Source organism: Ammospiza nelsoni, chromosome 21, assembly GCF_027579445.1.
Source record: "Ammospiza nelsoni isolate bAmmNel1 chromosome 21, bAmmNel1.pri, whole genome shotgun sequence".
NCBI lineage: Eukaryota > Metazoa > Chordata > Aves > Passeriformes > Passerellidae > Ammospiza > Ammospiza nelsoni.
In genome coordinates this window covers 5,434,800-5,461,057 of record NC_080653.1, presented here as the reverse complement: position 1 = coordinate 5,461,057, position 26,258 = coordinate 5,434,800, and the positions used below count along the sequence as shown (strand labels likewise).

General features: G+C 42.7%; 1 protein-coding gene across 7 annotated transcripts in view; it reads right to left on the bottom strand.

Annotated features, from left to right (window-relative positions):
- The window catches only part of CUX1 (cut like homeobox 1), a 272,558-nt gene that overhangs the window by 147,644 nt on the left and 98,656 nt on the right, over positions 1-26,258 (bottom strand). For all 7 annotated transcript variants that reach the window (XM_059487090.1, XM_059487084.1, XM_059487086.1 and 4 more), the window contains exons 3-4: positions 18,251-18,298; positions 4,360-4,438 (exon numbers count right to left, since the gene is read on the bottom strand). In XM_059487090.1, coding sequence (XP_059343073.1) covers positions 4,360-4,438; positions 18,251-18,298 — 127 coding nt within the window. The remainder of the gene's footprint in view (positions 1-4,359; positions 4,439-18,250; positions 18,299-26,258) is intronic.

The window sequence follows — 26,258 nt, the reverse complement described above, 5'->3', positions numbered from 1 at the left end:
TTTGCAAGCACTGCAAATAAATTTCTTTTCTGCCTTTAGAAGTAATTCCCTTGCACTTTTTGGTGCTTTACTGATCATTTATTCAAAAAGAACTTTGTGCTTTCTCAGGTAAAGCATTCCTTGGAAAAAGAACGCCCTATGCAGGGCAGTTGGAATTTGCAAGGCTGAACTGGGGCTGTGTGTGGACTAAAATACAAATGTAGTGAGAGATGTGGTGAAAACTCCTTTGGAAGGAGCCTGCTCCTCCTTTGTGAGACACAGCCCCTACGGCTGGGTGTGCAATTTATGATGGCAAGGAGCAAGGGAAAGATAAAATTTCCACTTCAGCCATCTTTCACTGTTATTGCTTTTGATTGTTTTGACAGGGCACATTAAAAAAAAAAAATCTTATTTTTACCTTCTCTGTTTTTTGTTATATTTCCCTTCGATAGCAGGTCCTCTGAGCTAAACCCACAGCACACACATTATTTAGCACCCAATCTGATCACACACAGACCTGGGAAGAGTCTCCAATAAAACCACATTCACATCCCCTTTTACACCCCCTGAGTCGTTTGGTTTCCTGACCAATTTTCTCATTCCCATTAAGGAGAAACGAAACCCATTTCTGGCTGAGCCCTGGAAGGCAGCACAGCCCCTCCAAACCAAGAACAAACAGTTTGCATTAACCTTCCCTCACTCTCAAATGTCCATATGCTGAGAAAACTCTGTGTTTTCCTGTTCTCCAGACTGAACCCAACTGGGTTTAGTTGTGCCACATCCAGAGAGCAGATTTGTGTTTAAAGGCAGAATTGTTTCTTTGCCTACACAGGAGCAATACTGAGACAAAATACTGAGCAAATGCAGCGTGGCACTGGGCTGTAACTGCAGTGATCCCTTGCAGAAAGAACACTCTATTAACCAATTTATCCAGACACTGACACCTGGCATTCCCTTGGTCTCCACGTTTGAACTTTTACTTGAAAATTACACCCAAGTTTTAAAAAAATAAAGCAGTGATCACAGTTCCTTTTTGAAATAAAAATATTTAGCGTTTTTAATGCTTACTATTTTTCCTTTAAAGATTTAGGAGAAAAAAAAAAAAAAAGAAATTAATTTTGAATATACTGTTTCTGCAAGGCAACACCACTACTCCAAACACACAACACGGCTCCAATTTCACTTAAAGTGCTTGCAAGATTAAGACCCTAAAAGCCAAGGGTGTTAACATAATACATTTATTTTATAAAACTGGAGACAAAGGAATCCTGAACAGATGGAAGGTTTCCTCAAAACACAGACCCAACCTCCCTTTACTTCAAAATAAATATATTCACATTATTTTTAAAGGTAAGTTGTGACAACCTTGTTGATTAGTGCAATTCATGTGGCAGGATTCGCTTTTCCCTTGCTCTGTACTGCATACTGAAAATAAGGCAATTAAATGAGAAAATTAATTCCATTAATTAAAAATGTTCAGTCTCGAGCAAGACAGAATGATCTGAGCTGTATAAATGTACATAAACCAAAATGTTTTCCTTGACATGTGCTTTCCTTTAAGAAGGATAAATTTCACAGCACAAAGCAATGATAATGCTATTTTAACAGCATCATAAAGCTGGAGAGAGATATATAAAAGGTCTGTTTTATCTTTTAAAGAGAAACCCCCTGATGTACATAGGAAAATTTACAAGTAAGATACCACTCTTCCCACAAATTCCTTACTGGTGAGCCTGAGTGAAAACTCTGGTCAGGTCAGGAAAGAAAATGATTAAACTTTGCTGAATCCATAAAGCACTGTAGCTGGAGTTTCAATACAGATCATTTTATAGTAAAATTAAAATAGAAGCCCTTTTTAATTATATAAAGTGTGCACATTATTACTGAGGAGAGAAATACACGCTTTCCTCAAGAACCATAAAATTGGCTGCTGGGAATTAGACTTCAGCTGCAATTATTATATGGTCCTATAAAGGATATTGAAAGTCTGATAAAATTGCACCCTTGTCATGTAACAGCGATGCTTAATGCTAAATAACCACTCTGCAGCATTCCAGGCATAGCTTCCCCCAAACATCATCCTCCCTTCTCACACCAAAAAGAAAACACAGCAGCATTGGGGAGCTAAAAGTGTACCTAAATATTTGAAATACCAAATGAACAGGTCAAAAGATATGTAAAGCCACACGGAGGCAAAGCAGCACATGTGATAAATGAGTAGTGATGGCTGTTTATAAAGGAGAGCTCTCCATGGATACCCACCCAACCCTCCATGGATACTGCCCAACCTAGCAGACTACACAGGATGAGAAGGAATAAAAAAAAAAAAGAGCAACACAATGAAGCAGAGTGACAAAGAGCAGTGCCATACATTCCTAATGGCTGCTCTCCTTCTCCTTGCAGCGTGTGTTGTAAACTGTGAGTATTTGTTACGTGCACGCAGCTACAGGAGACTGACTGGACTTCTCCTGAAAAACCTGGAATTTACTTCTACCTCACACCTCCAGGTAAGAGCATGGGCATAAAACCTGGAGATATTTCTCACCCCACAGACTCCACTGCACTCCCAACTCAGCCAGGCTGAAGATTTTATGTATATTAGGAATATCAAAGAAATATTTCTGTGACAGGTGACATAAGGCACGCGCAGGGGACGGCGGGGCAGGACAGAGGCTGTGGGGTGTGGGAGCAGGGCTGTAAATTTTGCAAATGAAAGAAAAGAGAAAATTCTTTCTCCTACAAAGAAATCCTGACAAAGTCCCTCACCATTTCATCTAAATCCTGGTGGGTGGGATATAAATCCTACCTTCTCCTCAAGGCTCGGTCTGATCTGCTGCTCAGATCCCAGCACCTGTGATGTGCCAGGCTTCAGCAAGAAGCCTCTGCACAAGAGCACACCAAGGATCCCACACGGCTCTTGTCTGACACCACTTCTCAGTCCTGAAAAAAGCCAGACTGTTCCAACTCAAACCTAGTCAGCTTCCTACCAAATTATGGCAGGAAGCTGCAGGGAGTGTTAGTGTGGAGATGCAGGGGCTGCAGTGCCTCTCCCCAGCGCTCATGCTGGACTCCCAGGCTGCAGATAGTTGGGAATGTTTCCATGGAGGTGTTTCTTTCCAAGCCAGAGCTCTGGGTGCCCATCCCAGGCCCACACTGCCCGTGATGGCTGGGACCCTCTCTGAGTTACCCACTCCTCCCATGGCATGAGGTGGGCAAAGGGAGCTGTTCCGTGCTCAGCAGAATGTTACTGAGAGTCTGAGCTGGAAATAAGTGAAGGAAAACTCACAGGTCACAGCTGACTAGCCTAAAAACAACATTTCCGAGGCAGCTGTGGCCCAGGAAGAGCGTGGTGAGTCCCTGCATCCCTACACTGGGCACTGCTCACTTATGAATGGGAGAGCATAAAAAACCACATTTGTTAGCTCACACTGAGCATCTGAAAACACTGACCTTTCAACCAGTTAATCATTAAACTAAAACATTAAAAATTTAATTTTTATTTGAAGCATGCATGAAATGCCCTCCTTAAATGGTAAAACCAGTAAAAGCCAGGGTACTATGAAGCCTTAAAAGTATTTAAAAGTATTAATTACACCTCAAAATCCCTCTTGAGGTATTTTGAATATTATATATATACATTGTTAATGTTTTATAAAACTATAAATTGACACAGAGAGTCATGTGCCAACAGCTCAGTCAGGCCAAGATGTGGCAGTGGAGACTTGAGCTCCTCACCCCCTCTCAGCTGTGGGTACAGCTGCAAAAAGAAAAATCTGCTCAGCCAGTTATTTATTTACCACTGGGGAAAACAAAAAAAAATCAACTCTCAAAATGTAAAAAGAAATGAACTGAAACCAAATGCCAAACAAAGAAAATTCGTTTGCCAAACAAAAGGGAAGTTGAAAACACATACAATAAAGGCCTCTGAATAAAATTTATGATCACACTTACACTGCAAAGAACTGAAATTTGGTAGTGATTTACTTTTCAGTAAGGCTTTTTCTTTTGTTTTTCTTGGAAGGCATGAGAAGTTTTCTCTATCCTTTCAAAGTACAAACATTGCTTTTTCTTGGTGAAGCTTCGAGATGCCTTTTTTTTTGTTAAAATTGTCTAAACCGTCTAACAAAGAAAATACTGAGAATCACTGAGTATCATAATAATATAAATTGATTAATAGATACATTGACATGTAGATGCAATGAGAAGTCCTGAAATGTGCCACAGTTACAGTTCTCTCCATTAGAAACAATACAGGAGTCTGTCAGTTCCAGAACAAAGCCATTGCTTGTATTTACCTTATTAAAGGTAGGAAAAATGCCCAGTAGCATTCACACAAACATGAACCATTAGCTTCTCAGAATAAGGGAATAATTAGCTTACCTGGAACGTCAATTAATCTCTTATAAACATTCAAGAAGGCTGCCTCTGCTTCTTTGCTTCGTTTACCCAATGCATCAATCTAAAAGGGGAGATGAGAAAAGAAGCTTTAAGACTTGTTCCAATACAACTCTCACACTCAGAGCTATAAATATAAATTAATAATTCCATGTAAAACTAGTAAATACACAGAAAGTGAACCCATGTCTCCTGTGTACATCTCCTATAGAAGCAGTCTTAAAAGACTGTTCCTGCTACATTTGTACTGAATATAAAGTCCATTTTTCAGCCCAATAACAAGCATCAATATTTTTATGACCACTCCTGCCTGTTGTGATTCTTTACTTTAAATCTTTATAAAAAGCCTGGTACTTGCCAGGCAGATTCTCTCCTCTACAACTGTTTTCCTTTACCACTTACTGAGATCTAGCACAGCAAACGGAACTGTGGCCACTTCTGATGTCCCACTCTGCCTTTATTGTGGTAAATAGATTTTTCTATTATTTCCAATAAGCCCATGAGGAGATGGAAAAATGAACTTGTTGAGCACCCTGTGATACTTAACCCTAAATAACTGTGAATCTTCTACATGCAAATAAGTTTTCTAATGCAGCTCAGGCACAGTCTGCACTCCTGAGCTCCTCTGACCAGCTTCTTGTGTTCTGTAACACACACAACACTCATCTAAGAATTTATTTTTATCATTTTATTATTTTCCCCCTACATCTGTATTTTCATCTAAAACTCCACTGTACAAGGAAAGGCAGCTTAACAGCTCCAAGAATAAAATACCTATTCCACAGCAATTTTTTTCTGTAAACATGTATTTTCCTATTTTAGTGGAAAGCAGAGGATTTTCTATTGCTTCATATTGACAATAAACAACCAAAGTGACTCAGGATCAGATCCAGTGAATTAATACTCCAAAGCAGAGGGACAGAAAGGGAAACAGGAAAGCCTGACACAGCTCTGTGGCAGCTTACCCAAATCAGGAAACCAAAGGCATGGAGATTATCGTTCCCATATTTTAATAAAAGGCAAGGAAGGATCTGAAGAACTGCGGATACAAAGGCCTGATATCAATTCTTCTGTGTATTTGAAAGGCAGTGAATATTATGGAACCATTTAAAGGTGCGGACGTCACCGCGGCCTAAAAAAAGGAAGGCCCTGTCTGAAAAACGTCCTTGAATTCTTTCTCTACATTATTGATTCATAGATAAGGCAGAAACAATGGCCAGAGTTTACTGTATCTGTATTTCAGGAAAGTATCTGATATTTTATTCTGCAGGAGGGGGATTTGCAGCACTGGGAAGCGTGTGACCAAGCCAGGCCTTTGCCAGCGCTCAGGGCTTGGGAAGCGCCGCGTACCCAGGAGAGGAAGAGGAGGGGAGATACAGCAGGAGGGTGCTGTGGGGTCAGCCCTGGTGCCACTTGTGTTTGCTTTGTCCTGAAACGCCTCTGTGAGGAGAAGGGAAAGATTTGGGAAGGGAGAAGGGACGATTAAATAAAGCAGGGAGTGGGAGCGCACTGCGGGACAGCGCACAGCTGGTGCAGATCAGCTCACGGCTGCAAAGGGACTTGTCGGGATCATCACGGGCAGGATTAAGGCCACAAAACCAAAGGACAATCGTAGAAATCACACAGAAGCACAATGCACAAGGTATAAGCCAAGAAAAGGCCTGGAGGGGAGGAGGGGTCAAGGAGGGAAATAAGGACACGGCAGCGTTTGGCAGCAGCAGCGAGGAAATCTTGGGAGATACGGGAGAGGCTGGGAAGAGACGAGTTCTGGCAACACAATGCAAGGCTGTACTTAAAGAAATAAACCAAATTCCTATTCCACTTACATCCCCCCAGGATCTGCATTAATTTATGGAGACTGGTGGAGGTGTGGTGTAACTGACACCTGACCTATTTAGAGCTTATCAAAGGGTATTGGAAAAGTGATAAATGAGCATCAGATGTTGGAGTGATGGAGGATGTGGAGAGCAGATATAAATTCTCAAGAAGAGCTGGCCATGCTGCTCTTTCAGAGTTTATCAAGAAAGACCACAGAAAGGCACTGGAATCTCCCAGGGCATCTGACCTGCCACAGAGCAAGGGATTGATAGTTGTGAATAACCCACTTAATAATCTGCATTTGAGCAATCCCAGATGGACTGATGCTCATTAGGGAAGGAGAACAGAAGCAATTCAGAGAGAACATTTTCACACGAGGAGAAGCTGCAATGAGCCTGTGGAACGAAGTGCCAAAGGCAGGGAGGCCCTGGGATGTGCAAATCCGTGCTGGGGAGTGTCAGGCACCGCTCGGGGACGGGGTGAGAAGGAAGGGGCACCACCAGGGACACTTGTGCAGTTGAGCTGTTTCATGGGTGCACAGAGACTCTCTGAAGGCCAAAGCACACCATATGTTACACTTCTGGACTTCAACGTTTCCCACATACCATTTTCTCTCGCTGCTGCTAGGCAGAGAGCAGCCAAATTTAAATTACTATTATTAAATACAATTAGCATTACAGCACTGATTCTGTACTGTATTTTGAAAAATTCATTTGCCCCTTTTATGAAAAGCAAAGCACTTAAAATGCTTCCATTTCTGGGAAATAACAGGATGGATTTGTTTTCCTATTACAGTTTTTCCACATTTTAATAAAGAGCATTTGTACTTTTATTCTCTCTAAGTATTATAGAAGGTATGGTTTATTTGCTTCTTACCAGTTATAGAGTGATGGAAATATAAACCAGATTTGAAACAACATCTTGCAAGGAGATCAGAGACTCTCCAAAGGAAGCAGTTTGTAAATCACAGGTATTTTACACCTTTTTTCACCCTCAAATTCAAAACCAGAATTCCAAACAATCCCACTAGGCAGAAATGTGGTTTTATATTTTAGTTCTTAAAAAAAATAAATCAACCTGTCTGGTTTAAAGTTTTACTAAAACTGAGCACTGCAACTATTTCACATCTTAAAATAAAATTTAGAAAAAGCACTGTGACAACTTTAACTGGAATAAAAAAATAATTAGGCATGCCAACACCCAAGTGCATAAGGAAATAAGGGAGGAAAAAGACATCAAAAATCGCAAAATATAAATGAAGTCCAGAGAGAGAGGAAGCAGAGCACTGAAATGACATGGAAATATTTGGAAGTTCACTGAAAATTTTTCAAATCAAAGTAAAATTGTTTCAGGAGCCAGCAAGGCTGAGCTGCAATCAGCTCACATTAAAACTGTTGAACTACATTATAAAACTCTTGCTGAACATTTTTATTTGACTCTAAAAACTTCAGGGACCCTGAAAGAAGTCAACTTATAATTACACTCGCGTTGTCTTGACACGAGCTTAGCTCCAAATCTTAATTTATCTAAACCAGGCCCCATTATGTCTTCTCTGAGCAGAAAGAAACAACAGTGACCTCTGTATTCCCCACCACCCCCATAAACATATGTTCACTTTTAAGTTTTGGCATCCTATTTGTCTTGATAATACCACTGGCGCTGCAGTGAGATAACAGAACTGAGATACCAGGAATCCTCCCTGCTCAGCACAGCCTTCATCTCCCTCTTCATCCCTAAAACACCACCAGAGCTCCGTGGAGGAGCTGCAGCCAGACTGGGCTGAGGCCTGTCCTCCCTTTGTCCGCCTTGTTTTTCCACGTCAAGAGCTCTCCTGAGTTGATGCTCAGGGTACCAATCACCCTGGAGATTGAGTGTCTCCCCTCCAGAATCATCTCCCTCCAACCTGCCATGAAGATCTCCATGGTCTGATCCCACTCTCCCTTTGCTGTCTGACTCTTGCTCCCCCAAAACCACGGACATCCCAGTTCAAGAGTACTTGGTCCCAGTCTCACACCCACTGCACCTGGCTGGAATCAAAATATCAGCAATGAACTGCATGGATTTATCTCCACATTTACTGAAGCACCACAAATCTGGCAGCCAGGCCAGGAAAGGTGCTGAACTCAGGTTTATCTGAATGCTGCCTCTTTCAGCTCTGTCCAGCCAAGCTCAGAAGGACAGAAGCAAAGCCTGTGCCTTTAGCTTGGGATCTGTCAATTTTGATGCAGGAGGAGAGTTCAGCATTAACTCCAGTCTGATGTTTAGTGCCCCGCAATCTCCTGAGCAGGGTTTGCAGGGCTGGGATGCTCTGGGCTGGCTGAACGTGGTATTGCCTCATGGGCTGCAGTCAGACTGAAAGGTGCACAGGAGCACACCTCTGCTCCTGAATTTAAAGATGGAACAGGATGCAAGGAATCTGGACTGGAAGCCAGATGCCAGCACACCCTGCACTGACATTGAATTCTCTGAACTGAGGGGTATCAGCACTTGAACACATCTCTGAGCACGAGACTGGCACATGTGCTGCTCCTCATGGATCCACCTGGATCATCCAGCACAGCTGGGATGCTGCACCCAGCACCCCAAAAACAGCTCCTTTGTGAGGGTTCCCAGTGATGTGTCTGTCTGGCATTACCAAAGCACTGGTGATTTACTCTTAGTGCCACAAATATTCACACAACTGTGCCAAATATGAATTCTGCAGTCCCAGCTCTTCCACTTATCCTCATAGCTCTCCATGTTAGTTCCCCTCTTGTTAACCACCTTAACATGTCTTTTACTGTCCTGCACACAATCTGGAACTAATTTATCAAGTAAAAATAAATTATTTAAAAGAGAATTTATTTTTCTGTTATGATTTTTAATAAATGGCTGCCTTAAGGAGACACCCATCCCTTTTCCCTTACACATCTTCTGTCGTATTGTTTTGCATCACGAAGTTTTTCCATTTGTCTTCAATTACTACAAGTTACCAAAACACCATTAAGAACCATATGAAACAAAGGGAAAAGCACAAGAACAACTCATTAAAGCACCACTCTTTTAAGGCATGCTGTATTCTTGAATAACTGCTTTGGAATCAAATGGTGGCTATAGCAGGAATATTAATAAATCAGTCTTGCTTTGAAGCCTTTAAATACAGTTGGCTTAATTTCCCTTTCTTAATACCAAGAGATACCCATATTAATAAATAAATTTATAAAATAACATTGTAATTTACAAATTAATAAAAATTTATTCACTGTGCCTGTTAGTTTATTTTGCCACTGACAAAAGAAAAAGTAAAAAATTCTTATTTTTAGTTTTGTTGCAATTAAAACTGTTTTGAAGCAAAATTATAAAGAATTCATTTCTGTGCAGTTGCTTAAGGCATATGGCGTGGATTTTAGCTGGGCTATAAATTCCTTAACAGAATTAAGGACTTCACAGTGGATCCAACACCAATCTGTTTAACAAAGCTGCTTGGGTTGGGACAGAGGTACCAGGAAGGAGCCTGGGAAGGGCATGCCTGCCTCACCAACTTGTTGGTTTAACCTCAAGTTAAGCAGAGAGCTTTAGGAAAGACTCAAACACCTCAACTTTTCAATTCTGCCCCCTCCACTGTGAAACAGCTGCAACCTTGAACCCTTAAAACCTCCTCCTCCTTTCATGTCCAGATAAATCCTGATTTTCCCAGACAAACAAGGCTGCCATCCCCTGAGGAATGCTCTCCCAGGACAGCTTCTTGCTGCTTTTCCAATCTTTGATCTTCCTTCCCAGTAAAGCAGCCCAGCCCAACATGTGCCTGCAGATATTGAGAGCAGAGCCACAGCTCTGATTAAATCCTGTCTGTCACCCTGCCTTTGGACCAGCAGCTGTACTGTCCCTGCTGGACCTCTCCCGGAGCCTTGGATAACCCACCTGGCCTCTCTCTGCCTTTCAGAGCAGCTTTCCCAGCTGCTGCTCTCACCCAGCTCCCAACCCATCCGTGGGGCAGGCAGGGAGCAGCCCTGCTCCCTCCTCCTCCTCCTGCTGCTGGGGTGTGATTCAGCTCAGTGGCTCGGTGAGCAACTAAGGAAGGAGAGGAAGAATTTATTTTCCATTGTGCTGGCAAACTGAACTGACTCATGCTGTGCATTTGCTGGGCTCAGCACGAGGGAGGAGGTGGGACCAGAGCTGGGGCAAGGACACCCCATGGCCTGGGTCCCTCATCTCTGCACAGATCAGCAGGAACAGCATGAAACCAGTAACAGAAATGGATGGCACAAAGGGGCTCAGAGTGCCAAATGTCACCAAAAATCTCCTTATTGATCAATCTTTACAGTAGGAAGTGGATTAACTTTGTTTTCATGTCTATATTAGATCATTTTATACACTCTGATGTAATGACATGTTACAGTTTTCCTGGAGGCTTTGGTGTTTTTCATGCTCAAATCAAAGGACAGCCTCGTCCTGGACATCAGGACTTTGCTCATGGAAGGATAAAGGATACTCCTGAACACCAAGCCACTACCAACATCTCAGCCCCTCTGACACTTTATTCAAACCCTCACAGTGTTTTCTGGTGTCACAAACCAGTAACTCCAGCAACCAGGGATGCCTGGATCCTGCTTCTGTGGAAATAGGGTTGATTTGCAATATTTTACTCCAATTAGTAAATGTGGGTGCTAGTGATAAGTCAAATTGTGTTGTACCTGAATTTTAAGGGGTGCAAAAACTTTGTGCGAAACCAGATATGGGATGTCCCAATTTGGCTGCACAATGAATAATTATTTACCTTTGTAATTCCATATTTTACATCCCAGCCTCTCTCCTTAAGTCAGCACAGGCCACTCGTGAATTTTCTTAATGCCAAAAAGGTAAAACTAAGAGGTGACCTCTGAACAGGGGACACAACCTTCCCCCAAAACTGAAGGGAGATCTTTCTAGTGAATAAATCAATAAATCATTTGTTCTGTCACCAAAGAGGGAGATGTCAGAGCTTGCCAGTTCTCATCCTCAAGGTTCTGTGAGAGTGCAAGGATGGAGAACAACTCTGGCCATGCCAGCCCAGCCATGTTTGGGAAATGGGGCAGGGAGGAAGGGGAGAAAGCCAGGACAGAGCAGCCTGGGCCACCCCACATCACCCCCAGGTTCCCAGCAGCAGGAGCTAAATGTGAGTGGTGCCCTCACCTGCCCATGCACCTCCAGGCTCTGACCTGGAACCCACAATCACTCCTCTCCCTCATGGATGATCCAAACTTCTGTTTAGGTATTTTTTTAAAAATTAGGTCAGAGGAATCCGTGCAAGAAGGAGCTCATTAACCACCTTTGTGCAATAAATACCAAGATGCACCCTTTTCCTGGTGTTTTGTACTGAAATCGCCCTCTTGCTTCTCTTTTCTGACAAAGCAAGACTAGACACCAGCTTGTATAGACCCTCACAGTAATAAAAATAAAATAGTAGTAAAAACCTGTAATAAACAGAGGTAATTCTGTAATAAATAGAGATAATTCTGTATTTGGAGAAACAGGGACTCAGCAGAATACCTCGCCCAGCCCTCCCATCCCCATTCCTTCCAGCACACTTCAAGCTTTCTTTTTTTTCCTCCTGAGGATGAGAAGACACTCCTGACCCTGTGAGCTGCACCAGTGCTGCCTGTCGGAATCCTGAATAAACTGAATTTCCCACCACTGTTCCTGTTGCCCCCGAGCGCGTGGCAGCGGCACAGACAGCCCACCAGCTGCCAACAGGAATTTCAGCACTTTGTCAATTATGTAAAAATAAGAGAAGATTTGGGCTGATCCTCCCCAAAGTTACTCTGGTAGTCTCTGCTGTCTTGGTACAACTTGCCTGCAAGTTGCAGAGGAACCTGCAAGGGAAGGTGCACAGTGCCGGTCGCTGCCTCTGGTGGGATTTGTAAGGTTGGGGACTTTGTTATCCCCACATCTCAGAGTTGTCCCAGCAAGGAAAGGGGGATTATTGATATAATATTGATATAAAGGAAAAGGATATTATTGCTATAATAAGAGAGGCTCTGTATTTGAGTCTCTGCAGTTTTGTCCCTCCCCTGCAGGTCATTGTCTCTCCTGGGGATGTTTTGGCCCTGCAGCAGCCACCCCTTGTGCTCAGCAGGGAGAGCTCATCTGCCTGGGAGATGCTGGAGTATATTTAAATCACCTTCCTCAGGAAAGATGTTGTTTAAACTGCAATCAAGGCAGCCAAAAATAAATAAATAATCATTTACACACTTCTGTAAACAAAGAAATGAAAGCACTGTGGAGCTGCTGTTACCCCAAGAGCGGGTCACGACCTCTCCCTGCTTTGGGGAACAAAACTGAGATGAAAAGTGGACTTTAAAAGAGAATTAACTGCCAAAAACATTCACTTTTGGTAAATAGAAGGGTTTGATGATACTTCCATTGGAAAGCAGGGAGGCTGTGGGCCCAAACACGAGCGCTGGATTTTGATGTATGCTGTTGACTTCCCCAACACAGAGCAATTTGTAATAGCTTTGCCACGCTGTTGTTTTCAAAGCTCCTGCTACATCACAAGCATTTATTTCTGACCACAAAATTACATTTATTCAACAGAAAGCAGCTCAGGGTCTTTAAGAGGTTAACTTCTGGAGTGCTTGGCTGCTCTCCAGCCTCCCTACGAGCATCAGTGCTAACGCAAGGCACACAACAGCACCCAGGCTGGCCGTGATTAATAGAGTGCTGAACACGCTGCTTTCCACATACACACACTTTTCATTCCCTTGCTTCCATAGATCATGGACTTATCCTCAAAATATCTGACTGAAATTGAATTTGGCTTCTCTCTCAACCGTTCATTTCCTATGTTATGCAAGGTTATATCCTTTTCTGCATGAGCAGAACCAAACCAGCTGCAGCTTTTGAGAAGAAAATGTGTTTTCAATTATGAAGTTGGCCTGAATATTGAACCACAGTTCTACTGCTGCTCTAATTGAGCCATCATGGAGTGAATGTACAGGAAAGAAATTGTATTAATTAGGTTTGGAAATTTAACATAAGGAAATTAAAGGGGGTAAAATAGAAAAAATATGAGTATCAGCTCAGGAATAATCTCTCAAAATGCAGAAGGAACGTAAGTCTGAAGTGGTTTAGGCACACACATTATTAGAGTACTCCTTCAAAGACATGATTAGTAGTTCCAGCACATCAAACTGATTTTCAGTTTCTGTTGTCTGCATATGGAAAATTATTAAATTACTGACTGACCAAATTAATAGTTTAAAGAGCAATTCAGCTGAGTGGGGAGCCAGAGTGGTCTCATCAGAATGGCAATACCCTTAAAAGTACTTGCTCTGGGAGAAGAATATGAGAAATGGCTTTCACAGACATCAAGTCCAGCACGTTGTTTTGGAGTCTGTGCCTTAAAGGGTTCTCCAAATGAGGGATTACTGCATTACTGTTGGACAGTGCTCTTATGCCACATGAAAAGAATGCTAATGACCTCAGGAAATCCTTTCCCAGCCTTAAAATATCTGTCTGATGACTTCACAAATACAGATTCCAACATTAGACTTCCATACCACAACTTCAGTTCTGTAAATTAACATAGCCCAAGAACATCCTTTCTTTTTTAATTTTTTTTCAGATTTCATGTACAAATATCCATCCACTGATGTACCCATGGTAAAGCACAGTGACCTACCCAAAACACAGCTTATTCAGACAGCTGATGGCAGGGATGTCTTGCTAATTATATATAATAATCATGTCATGATTGCATGGTGAAGCTCTTTAACCTTTCCTGATTCTGTCCTGTATTTAGCCCAGCACAGGGAGAGGGAACCATTAATAAGTTGCATCCTCAAGTTAATGGCAAGGAAAAGGAAAAGCCAGACAGCGATTTAAGATCAAAATGACAGGAATTTTACACTTCTGAAATTAATGACTTTTAACTGTCTTGCTCACAATAGCATATTTACACCACCAGACCTTAAATCTTACAGGGAAGGCAGAGAAGTTACCCACAGATTTCAGAAGAACAGTACCATCAGCTCTGAAGCAGACACAACATTCTGTTAAATTAGAAAACTGCCTGCAAATTTCCATTAAGATCCTAAATAAGGAAAAAGTACTATAATAAAACTATTCTCCAGTGATGAATTAATAGGGGCTCATGCTGAACTAGGAATGCATTTGAAAATTTGTAGTATGCTAAATTCCATTTCATAGTGCTTTTACTTTAACTCTTACCATTAAAAATCCAGTTACTTAACGCACTGAGATCTATACAAAAAAAGTTATTTCCAAGTACTAATGGAAACTGAATATTTGATAACTGGAACAGCTGTTATCTGAATGGATGAGATAAATAACCAAGGAATACAGAATGTTCTGCTTTGTCCGGTATTTATAAATTCATATGATATAAAGGGAAAATACTGGGGGGGAAGTATCAACATTCCATGCTCAAACTGAAGAGAAAAATTGGCTAAAGTGACCTGTGGGTTTGTTTAAAAAAGCCAACTGGCCCCAGGTTTACCAGCAGCTCCCATAAATCGTGTTTGGGAGGGGACGTAAATACCTGAGCTTAACTTCCCCTCTCTCCAAGTCACGTCAGGCTCACCCAGGCACAGTTCAAGGACAGTTTAAGTCAACCTGAGCTGACACATTTGTGCTGCTCCTGCCCCTGGCTTTGCTCTCCTGGCCTCTGCCCTGCACTGAGCTGCTGCTCTGAACCCACCTGGTGGGAAACTAAGCCAGCAAAAAGAGGGGAAAAAACCCCAACTTTGTGCTGAATGTGGGCTCACAGCAGAAAAAGTGCTGAGGAAAGGCAGGGGTGGGGAGCAGGAACACAGCAATACCCATGTAAAGCTGCTTGAACACCTGGGCTTATCTGAGCTGCCTCCATCCCCTGAGCTCTGGCCCTCCCTGGAGCCCAGAGCCCTGTGGACAGTTCAGCCCACATGGGATTGGCAAACACCCATTTCCCTTCTGATGTGGAGTCCAGTTTGTTATTCCATGCCAAAAGCTCCTAATTCTGTCTAAAAGCAGAGTTTGGGCAAAGGATGAGGCAGCAGCAGCAGTGGGGGTGGAGAGAGGAGTCAGAGGCAAAAATGTGGTGGAGACTCTCCCACAGGGAAATGGAGAATTTGCATCAGGCAAGAACCTTTATCCTCAGTCCTGAGGGAGCAGCTGGTGGTGCCCCAAAGCTCCACATTCCCACCCACCATGCCTGTGGAGGCTGCTCCTACAGCATTCCCTACTCCAGGTCCAGGACATTGGTTCTCCAGCAGAAAGGACCCTAAAAAACATTTACTCCCACCACTTCACTGACCTCTGTTTTATTTATTCACTGGTGTTGATCTTTTAAAAAAAAAAACAAAACAAAATCACTGAAAGATTTGGTTTGGAAGGGACCTTAAAGCCCATCCCTGTTCCAGCTCCCATGTGCACCTTCCACTAGAGCAGGTTACTGACAATCCCATCCAGCCTGGCCTTGGACACTTCCAGGGACAAATCTGGGGCTGAAAACTGATGTGTGTGTAGTAAAATTGGGGAACCTCTTGCCCTATTCCTCCTCCCTGCTCACATCCCATCCCACAGGTACTGTGTGACCAAAAGGTCCCTCTGCCAGCTCCTCCCAGGACATTAAATATCACCTGCCAGGTAATAAATTATTGCCAGGCAATCCCAGGGGGCTGCTGAGGTCAGTGGCTGTTCCCAGCACTGTTGCTCCCTGAGCCTCTCAAGGGACAGGAATTGAGGTATCTCCTATGGATTTGAAATGGAGAGAAGCCTATTTGCTCAACAAAACTTGTTTTTGAGATACCCAGACCAGTTATCTCCTGATGTTTTAGACAGTCAGCCTTAACAACAACCAGAAACCAGATCTATATCCTGAACAATCAAATATAACTCAACAGAACAGGCTCATCTCCTTGGTATTTTGATTTGTCTCCAAAACAAGATACAGTAATTACATCTATAATCAAATACCATAATTCACAGTTTAATGTGGTGCATTTATGTAGTCAATCATGATTAGTTCAGGTTTTTTAGGTTTCTGAAACCCTGTCTCGATTAGGGAGACTGGAATCACCAGCTCAGAGATTCAGCAGCACAATCTCTTCATGTAGTTCTGCTTCATTTACGTAACAGGGGATTACAACAACAAATTTTACTCTGGTGAGGTTGAATTTATACCAAAATAAACTTCACTTTTATATCAGAGAAGCAAAACTACAGGAGAGGAGTGTGTGTGAGCCATGCCAAGGTAACAGGGAGCTGTCTCCACCAGGGAAGATCTAATGGAAGAATCTCCTTCACTGTAGCCAAATTTAAATTTATGCTTTTTACTTGATCCTCAGACATTCCCTTCATTAAAGAACAGTGCTGAAAGCACACATGCACTTTTCAGTCAGTGCATTGCAAGCTCGAAACTGAAGTGAAAAGGTTCTGAGAGCACTGCAATGCACTCAGAGCAATTTTAAAGTGTAAATTTCCATTGGCAAATGGACTCACACAAGTCATTCTTTGTTCTCACAAATGTCTGTTGGATGTATCAAGGACAAAGTTATCCTGTTTATTTATTTATTTCTAGCAATACTTGGGAAATCAGGTTGTAAAACAAAAAGTACCATGTTGCTTTGAAATGAGGGATTATTCCTGGTTGGGACACAGATTTAGCAGGATGTAGAGGTGATCAGGATTGCAAGCCTCACTAAGGGGAGTTGTGCACTTAATCCCTATCCTGCAAACATGCTCTGAACTTCCCTGTGCTGATGGAACTGCCACAATCTAAACTCAGTGAACAGCTCATGGGCTGAGGAAGTGCTGGAACACAATTCTTGAGGGGCAGAGCTGTGTAATGTGCACCAGTGTGAGCTCAAGCCTCCATCCAGCACCTCAGGCAGGCACAGAGCTTTACAAGGACAAATTTAATTTCCACCCTCCCCCCCTGATGCTTTCTGAGCAGCACAACCACGGCTCCCATCTGGCCACAGCAAAAATGGAAAACTCTAATTGGCCCAGTTGCCTTTGCCTGTAGAAACCCTCCAGAATAACAACAGTTGGCTTTTAAACTCCTGAGCTCTCTGCTGGTGTGTGCTGTGAGAAGAAACCCAAGCGGGAGCCTCTGCAGCCTCTCACACAAACCCCTGCCAACCCAAGGGTTTCCCTCAGCCCTCTGCAATACAATGTTTTACAGCTGAAATGCTTTGCAAGGAGAACAATTTGCAGTACTTTGGTGTTTTATGAGGGCACTGCACTGCATTCATTAACGGCTCAAGCTGAGGGTCAGTGAGGCCCAGTGAGCTGGGTGGGCCACAGTGACAGAGGCTCAGGGGACTCAGAGCAAAATCACCAGTTTAGATTATCCAGCACAAACCCTGAATCACAGAATGACCTGGGTTGGAGGGGACCTTAAGGATCATCTTGTTCCACACCACTGCCATAGGAAGGGACATTTTCCTCTATCCCAGGTTGCTCGGTGTTATCATGCCATTGCACGGGTTCCATACTGTTGTCCATATCAGAAAAATCTCCTACCTTCTTGGTGTTTCTCATGGGCAATTCCTCAGAGCACTGACTCCTTCACCAAGCAGCCAACTGACTCCCGTTCTAGTCTCACCCAGCCACCCCACTCTTTTATAGCATCTTCTTCTCATTGGTCACAGCTGTGGCCTGTTCAAGCCAGGCCTGCTCCTAATATTTGATAATTAACCCAGCTGCAACTCCTTAGTTTCTACACCATCTTTATTTTCTTATATTCTATCCCCCTATAGCTCAGAGCCCCATCCAACCTGGTTTTAAACACTCTCAGGGATGAGGTAGCCACAGCTTGTCTGGACAACTTGTGCCAGGGCCTCCCCACCCTCACAGGAAAGAATTTCTTCCCAATATCCAATCTAAACCTATTCTCAGTCAATTTAAAGCCGTTCCCCCTTGTCCTGCCACTTTGTGCTCTCGTAAAATCTCCCTCTCCATCTTCAGGCTCCCTTCAGGTGCTGCCATTCCCTGCACACACAGAATGCAAAGGGCTGAGTCCTGAGGGCTCTGTGGCCACACCAGGCTCATGTGAAGCAGCACTGAAGACATGATAAGAAGTAGAAGCAGCTCTTACCTCTCCCTGGAAACTCTTCAGCAATGGAGCTACCTGTTTGCGCAGGTCCTGGAAGACACAAGCAGGAAATGCCATCAGAAACACTGGAAGGGACAAGTCAGCATTGTGTTTTTCCTGATGTTATTTTCAGTTCTCAAGTGTTACTTCAATTCTGTGTTTTGTGGGAGATTTGATGAAAATAGAATTATACCTGGAGTTCATTTTGAGCAGGTGTGAATTTCAGGTCTGACACACACCTGCATGTGCTGCAAATGGTAATAATTATCCAAACTGTGTGGGGCTGGCTAAGCACTTCACAATTAGGGGTCTGAATGCCTTCAGTCCCCTAATTCAGCTGAAAAATTAATCAGATTAGCAGTAAATGTCTCTATCTACCTCCACAGCAGCAACACCTCTGAATTTATGCCAAGGAAATTCCCACAAATGGAAGCCAGGCTCAAAGGAAGATGATTCTGGACCATCATTTCAACTACAAGTGTTGCCATTTTGAAAAATCTCTGGTTTATTTATTATTTTCCCAAGAGTGCTCTGGCTTTAGTCATCAGAGAACTGGAGCTCATTGAAGATGACAAGTATTATTTGTTGGTTTCTGTATAACTCAAAATTTCTTCTTCCAAATTACAACACACTCAGTGCTACAAAATTCATTAAAATACTGCCCACAAAATCACTCTAAAGGTTTATAGCATGTTTTTACTTAGCAACAGAGATAATTTAGGACAAAAAAGGTAAATTTATTGTACATAAAATTTTCTATGGCTTCACCTCTAAGCTGGTTTGGGTCTAATTCACTTACAAATTCAGTAATTCTTATTATGTGTGTGCCTGAAGAATAAAATCCAGTAACTTTGCAGAGGCCATTATTAGTCATGCACAGCCAAGATGCTGATTCCTGCTTTTGCCACTGACAAGGCACAAGCAGCCACTCCATGGTGCACTTCCAGCTGGAAATGAATCTGGAAGAGGATTAAAGCAATAACCTGAAGCTGCATCACCTGGGAGGGCAGCACTGATGCTGGTGCAAGGAAAGGGGGAATTTCCCATTGCTGGAGATTTCCAAGGCTCAGCTGAGCAGAACTGTGTTAAATGAGTGCTAAAGAACCATTTTTAAGGTCAGGTGAGATTTGGTCACACTGTGGACAACCCCTCCAATGCTCCTACAATGCTCTGGTAATATTGCCCGCAACTGGAACAGTCACCATGAAATCTTCCTTCCTGCACACAGGCCAAAGTCCCTGAGCAGCCTGAACCTCATGCAAGGGATCACAAAGACATCTTTGAAGCATTTTCTCTATGTACAAAAGGGTCTGTTGAGGCCTCAAGGTTTTCAGAAAGGAAGGTGACCTTAAAAAGTTGGGAAATTCTCTTTTCCAACACATTTACTTACACATCTACAGTCATGCAACATATTGGATGTTAAACCACTCACCAAAACACTCTCAGCCTTGGGTTTAATCTGATTTTCCTGAAGGAAAAGTAGGCTTTTGAGAGAAGTGATTTTTGTCATTTAAATGACAAGTCATGCAGAGAGTTGGAGTATCAGGAGTTCTCCCACTCCCTGAGAAATGGCTTAGGGGGCCCAAGGCGAATGAAGCTATCAAAGACAAATGATCAGTCAAATTTCACTTGTGACATGGTTATTGCACTAAAATACAGCTTAATCCCCATCAAGTCAAGGATAATATTGCAGCCTTCTGAGCTGCCTCTTTGGACTGAACCAAACTGTGCTTCTGTTCTTAGGCCAAGCCAAGTCACCCCAATGTGTCCTGATAAATCCTGCTGCCCGTTTTGGGACACAGAAAGGTTGGGCACTGTCCTTGTGGATCAGAAACATCCACAAATTACATTTCTACCAAAGCAAACTGGCAGGTTGAGCAGCTTTTCCCCACTCCCTGCCTTCCCAGGGAGACCTGAGGGCTGTGCACGTTTTGGAACATGTTTTCTTTGTAACCTGATGAGGCTGACATTGAAAAAAGTAACAATAACCACTGATGGCAAAATAAATGCCCACATTCAAGGCCAAAATCTGGCAGAGGCAGTTTTAGTGCCCAGTGAAATTACAAACAGAATTAGATTTACAGCCTGGATACTGGCACCCTTTATAAAATCAGAAAAAATTATATCATCCAAGCAAAACAACTTTTCTTGAAATAAAAATCTCAGCTGGTTGAAAATCACTGGCTTTAGGGCTTTTGTCCCTGATATTGCCTCTGAATTTACTGACTTGTTTGGCACCAGCCAGAAAAGTGATTTCAGACGTGAAGGCAGAAATAGAGGAGATGTAATCCCAGATCCAGAGGCAGGAGAATGCCATCCTTGCTCCTGTGGCCATGGCAAGCTCTAGCCAAGATCCTGCTGTTTAACTGCCTCCTCTGGCACATCCTGACTTCTCAAAGACAGGATTTGCAGCACTTTTTATTTCAGGATATAAACTATGTCAGGACTTCACCTTCATATTCATCTTGAATAATGAGGGATGTTGTTGTTGGCTGTTTGTAGCAGCAGAGAGGGAGAGAAGCAGGGTGGAGAGGAATAGAAGGAGCATCCCAAAACCAGAAAAACAGAAAGAAAAAGGGAGAAAACTTTTCAAGTGAATTGATTTAGCAAATTCAGGATACTAAACATTAATCCCAGCAATCAGAAGGTTACCAAGCAAAATTCATGCCATTATGTGAAAACATGTGCTTGATTCAGACAGCAGCTTGTGCTGGGGGTAAAACTGATTTTAAAATATTTCCTGATGGAGGACTGGGGTAAAACTACTTTTAAAATATTTCCTGATGGAGGAGAAGGCAGCTCAGGGTGATTCAGCTCCATTGGCAAGCAATGGTTTATCCCACTGCAATCCATTTGGGGCAACCCCAGGACACATCAGAGCACACACCTGAATGGGATAAATGCTTTGACAACTTGAAATCCTCACAATAACCTGAAATTTGTGGCAGCTGAACAATTGAGACAGAGCATCCCATTGCCATTTCCTTCCCAGAGCACACAGGCCAGGAAAGGGAACTGCAGCAATGTGAGGCAGTGTTTTAAACTCAGCCCCATGCAGGTGAGTGGATAAATGGCACACACCACAGCAAAAGGCATAAACACCTTTTTCACACCAGTTTTTCTTTTCTCCCCTCTTTTCCTGCCTTGCCCTTGGAAAGAGTTTATAGGAAAGAGTTTATAGGGTACTTTTATAATTCCTTCCTCAGCAAAACAACATCAAAACTTGAGACAGCTCACAACCAAAGGGAAATAAAAATAAACAGACAGAAGTCAAGAATACATATGCCTCGAGTCACAGCTCTGCTGGGGAGATTTATTTTTGGCAGTTTGGAAAAATTTCTCATCAGACTTTGTCTCAAAATATTACACTGAACTTCAAACAGAATTTTACCTTCTTTACACTAAATTGAACAGGAAGAAGGATGTTCAGCTCAGACCCAGGGGAATCTGCAGTGCTGGTTAGCAAGGACACTGGGTGATTTATTATCTGTTTAAAGTGTGGTGGCCTTTACTGCCTGGGCTGTGATCAAAACAGGAAAAGCATCCAGGCTCCAGCCCTCACAGAGCTACCAAAACACTGCAGCCAAGCAGAAGAGCTGAAAAGGGTCCATGCAACTGAGCATTAAAACAAATTGTAATTTATCAGCACAAACACACTGAAATATTTGAGTATAGGAATACAATCCCATTATTAGCCTACTTTTCTGTGCCATCTAAATACATGCATTCTTCCTCTCTGGATGATTTATCAGGGGTAGAGCAGTTTTCTGAAAAGGGCTCTATCAGAGACAAACTCAGTATCTGATGAAGAGCCCATGAATGAGAATGCTGTATCATTATCTGAATCAAATCTGATGGCTGAAAGCTAATATAGCATTTCCTCTTTACAAGAGTAAAAACAATGAGTTTATATTTTGATCAAGCAGCTAAACAATGAAATCTGAATCCACATAATTTTTAACTCCCTTTCCATTCTCATTAAAAATAACTCCACGGAAAATAAACCAAGAATAAATCTGTGTTACAATCCTGGGCAACAAATGTGTCTTTCTGACAACTAAACTACATTATTTATCTAGATCTTAATACCCTGTGTACAGTACAAAGGACACAGCAATGGCCAGGCTACCAATGCTGTATTTGTAATTTACTTGAGGTCTGAAGCTACACAAGCACCCTCTGATCTCCTCACAGGCTGCTCCATCTCATTTCCCTCCCAAATGCTTATCTCTAAATGTCACAACAAGAGCCCTCTGACCCCAGTTTGATAAATTGGCCAGGCAGAGCTGAGCTTGACCCACACACCTTTATCATCTGCACCAGCACTGTGCTCCTGTGAAAGAACCCAGCCCAAACCCTGGGTGAACATTCCAGCGTGGGGCTCCCTGGCCACATTTCCCACCAATTGTTGTGTATTTTGTCTGCTGGAGCCAGGCAGGGGCTGGGGGATGTCCCTGTGTCTGGCACAGGGATCCTAATGAGGAACAGCCCGTGGGTGACATCAGCAGCTCAGCTGTCACAAGCCATTCTGGAGCAGCCTCATCATGGGAGATGCTCTGGATTCCCCTTCCCCTCTGTGCCCCTTTCCCTGTCTGCCCACGTGGAATAAAGCACTGAACTGGCAGGGGCTGCACAGCCTGACCCCACATTCTTTCTTGTAAGAACTTTAAAAGAGAAAGAAATATTTAAAAACCCAACACAGAATAACCTCCAGACAGCCCCCAGGGTGTACTGGCTGTGCAGGGGGTGTTTGTAATTCCATCAACACCAAACACTTCCCATCCCTGCTCATGTTCAAGGCCAGGCTGGATGGAGTTGGAGCAGTCTGGGCTAGTGGAAGGTGTCCCTACACATGGCAGGGGGTGGAGTGAGATGAGATTTAAGGTCCCTTCCATCCCAAATCATTCCATGACAAGAAACAGCACAGCTGAGGGGGAGCTCTCCTGGCAAAAACTGCCAGGTTTATGCCCCTCTCCCCATAGACAGCAGGCTGGGAGGGTGGATGTCTGTTCCTAGGGATTGGGAGGATGTTTCTCCCTCACAGCCAGGGCTCTGCTCACTCCATCCACCCCACTATTATCTCCAGAATGTTGCTGAGCTTCCCATAAATGCAGCTGAAAGGGGGAGAGGTGAGAGGCAGCCAAGCACGAAGGATTTGGGAAGAACGCTGGCATCATCTTCTGAGGTGTGTTTGATTATTGTGTACTTCAAGGACACAACTTGTCACCATGAAACACACAAATCAGCAAGTTAACTATAATTAGGAGTAAGCAGTTCTGCTGGTTAATTAGAGAGAGGCAGCAAGCACAGATGCTTCACCCTGCTATGGGGAAATGGGTGAAGGGGTCGGGATCATGCAGACACCAACCAGTGCAAAATACCAGGTTTAAACATTATTTCTTTGTGTTATGAAAAAATACAGAGTATTCCAATTTTTTTTCCCACCAGAAATCCTGAGCACATGTGATTGGGGGTGCACTAAAGGAAACATTTAAGTCTTTATATTTAATTAGTTCCAGCAAGTTCGACTTTGCTTTAATCTACAAGAGATGAAACTCAAATCCCAGCTAGTTGTTCAAACAGGTATTATACAATAGCTTAGATGACTTACTTAATTCCTAAAATATAAGGCAAAGTAAATCATATGAGTAAACAATTTGTTGCTCAATTTACACTTTGATTTAATGAGATATAAAACCTCTTATTGCTTAAGGCTGCTGAAGTATTTACTTGAAATCCAATCATAAAGAATGAATCACAATCATATCAATCTTCTGAGATATTTTTAGTTATTTCAATACACTATCATGCCACTGTTTTCTCTGTACAAAAAAATACCCTTTTAAAGTCACATTTATAGATATGTTTCAAGCTAGCACAATGATAAATAAAAAATCTTGATTTACAGTAGCAAATCGTACACCACAGTACTTTCAGAAATATTTCAAGCTCACAGATCTTGTGCAAATTCCATTAGCTTTAATTATTTATTAGCAGTAGATTTAGATTACTGTTCTTGACCTATTTTTCAGTGTATGGACCCACCCAGCAAGAAGTGAAAAAATATTCCATTTGTGAAGGGCTGATTTAGTGAGCGCAGATTTCATCTTGGAGCGAACACTGAGCAAAACCCTGGGCACTGCAATTCAGAGAGGTTCCAAAGCAGGGCCTGCAGAACAAACACTGATGGAGGCTCCTTGAAAAGAGACAGAATTTTTGCTGTTTGACCACTTCAGACAAGTTTACAAGAGTTGCAGCCATGTGACAATCCCAAGGGAAGGGACAGCAGACCCCATGGAGAAATTCCAAGAGTTTCTTTGTGGAAATTCCCTGGTGAGTCCCACTCAGCTATGGTAAAAGGGGTGAAGAGGGAGAATTTTGGGGCTGTTCCTGTGACCCCTTGAAGTGATGGCAAGGTACAAAGTGTGCTCTTCCCAAGCTGGGGAAAACACAGATTCTGGGAAGGAGCCTCCTCACTGGGCTGGGACTTTGCTTTCAGTGGAATTTGCCTGAGTCTTAGTGCAATCCTCTTATGGTTTCTTCCAAGTTCAAATAAACAAAAAGCTCACAGGTTTACTCTGGGCCTGTGCAGCCACATCCAAACAGCCTGGGGATCTTCACAACTGTTTAAAAAGAGAGGAACTGTTGCACCATATATATGTATGGAAGTGTGCATATATACACACATACACTGTGCAGAAAAGAAAAAGGATTTTTTTAACTAACTTTACAAATTAACATGGTGAACTAAGATTTTCTGCATCATGTGACAAGCCTGGTGTCATTTATAAAGCAGTGAGTTAACAGTGGCTAGGAAAGAAATTGAACAGGAACTATGCAGAACTTTAAAAAGTAGAGTTGTAAGGAAACAAAAAAATTAGTTCAAACAAAAATGATTCAGGTGGAGCCTTGGAAGGAGGTAATTCTAATGAGATGAAAGCATGGCCACTAAAACTCCAGAAAGGAAAAAAAGGAAAGGATGACTTGTGTAACAGTTCACATACACACAGAAAATCAAGCACCACTTTTAACAAACATTAATTTAAAAAGCTTCCCACTGGACAGTGGCTCCATGGAGATTGTCCCTCCTGCTCTCGTGCTAAACCCAGTGCTGAAGGCTTGAGGTGACACCAAATATGCCATGACAGACCCCTGTCATGGGAAAAACCACGTCTACACATCATCCCAGGCCAGCAGAACTCTTTATTTATGTAATGAAAACCCATCTGATACATGAAATAAATATTTCAGACCCTCTGAGGTGCAATGTTCTTGCCAACAGGACAATCACATGGCAAAATCAGGAATTGCCATTCCTAGTTTAGCCAGGATCCCTACACAGAGCAAAGGTAATTGGAGCTTTATTAAATACCTGCAGATGTTATTAGATGAGCCCATCTGTACAAAAAAATGGGAAACAAACTGACTTCTTAGTTGTGCATCCCAATAGAGTTTTACATCCCCAAAAAACAGCTTCACCTACACTTGTCATATTTTAACCAGACCTTCTGTGCCCCTCCATAAATTCCATGTTGTTCTACAAGTTCTCTGCCCCTGAGATTTGTGTTTTCCAGTGAAAGAGGTCCTGAACACTCCTCCCAAATCACATCCTGCAGGATTTCATCCTCCATCCACTGTATTTCCCACTCTGAAAGTCTATAGAGAAAGTATTCCTAACTCTCCCCTGGTTATCCAGAATTACAGCCCGAACATCAGAGGCTTCTCTGCAGTGTAAAATGGGGAACTTCTGAAAAAACTTTAATTATTATGAGCCCTAAAAAATTAACGTGTCTAATGAGAGGCTAATGACAGGGGCCTGACTGCAGAAGAGGCACCTAAGTGCTGTGGTCCAATTAACAACACCAGTTCAAACACAGCCTAATGCTTCACATGGTGGATTTAGACAGAAGAATATTTAATGTGAAACCATAATTGCAGCTGTAATTTTCCATATTCCCTCCCCACAAGCAGGGCTGGAAGCAGAGTGCAGCCTTCTGGGATGGTGGGGCAG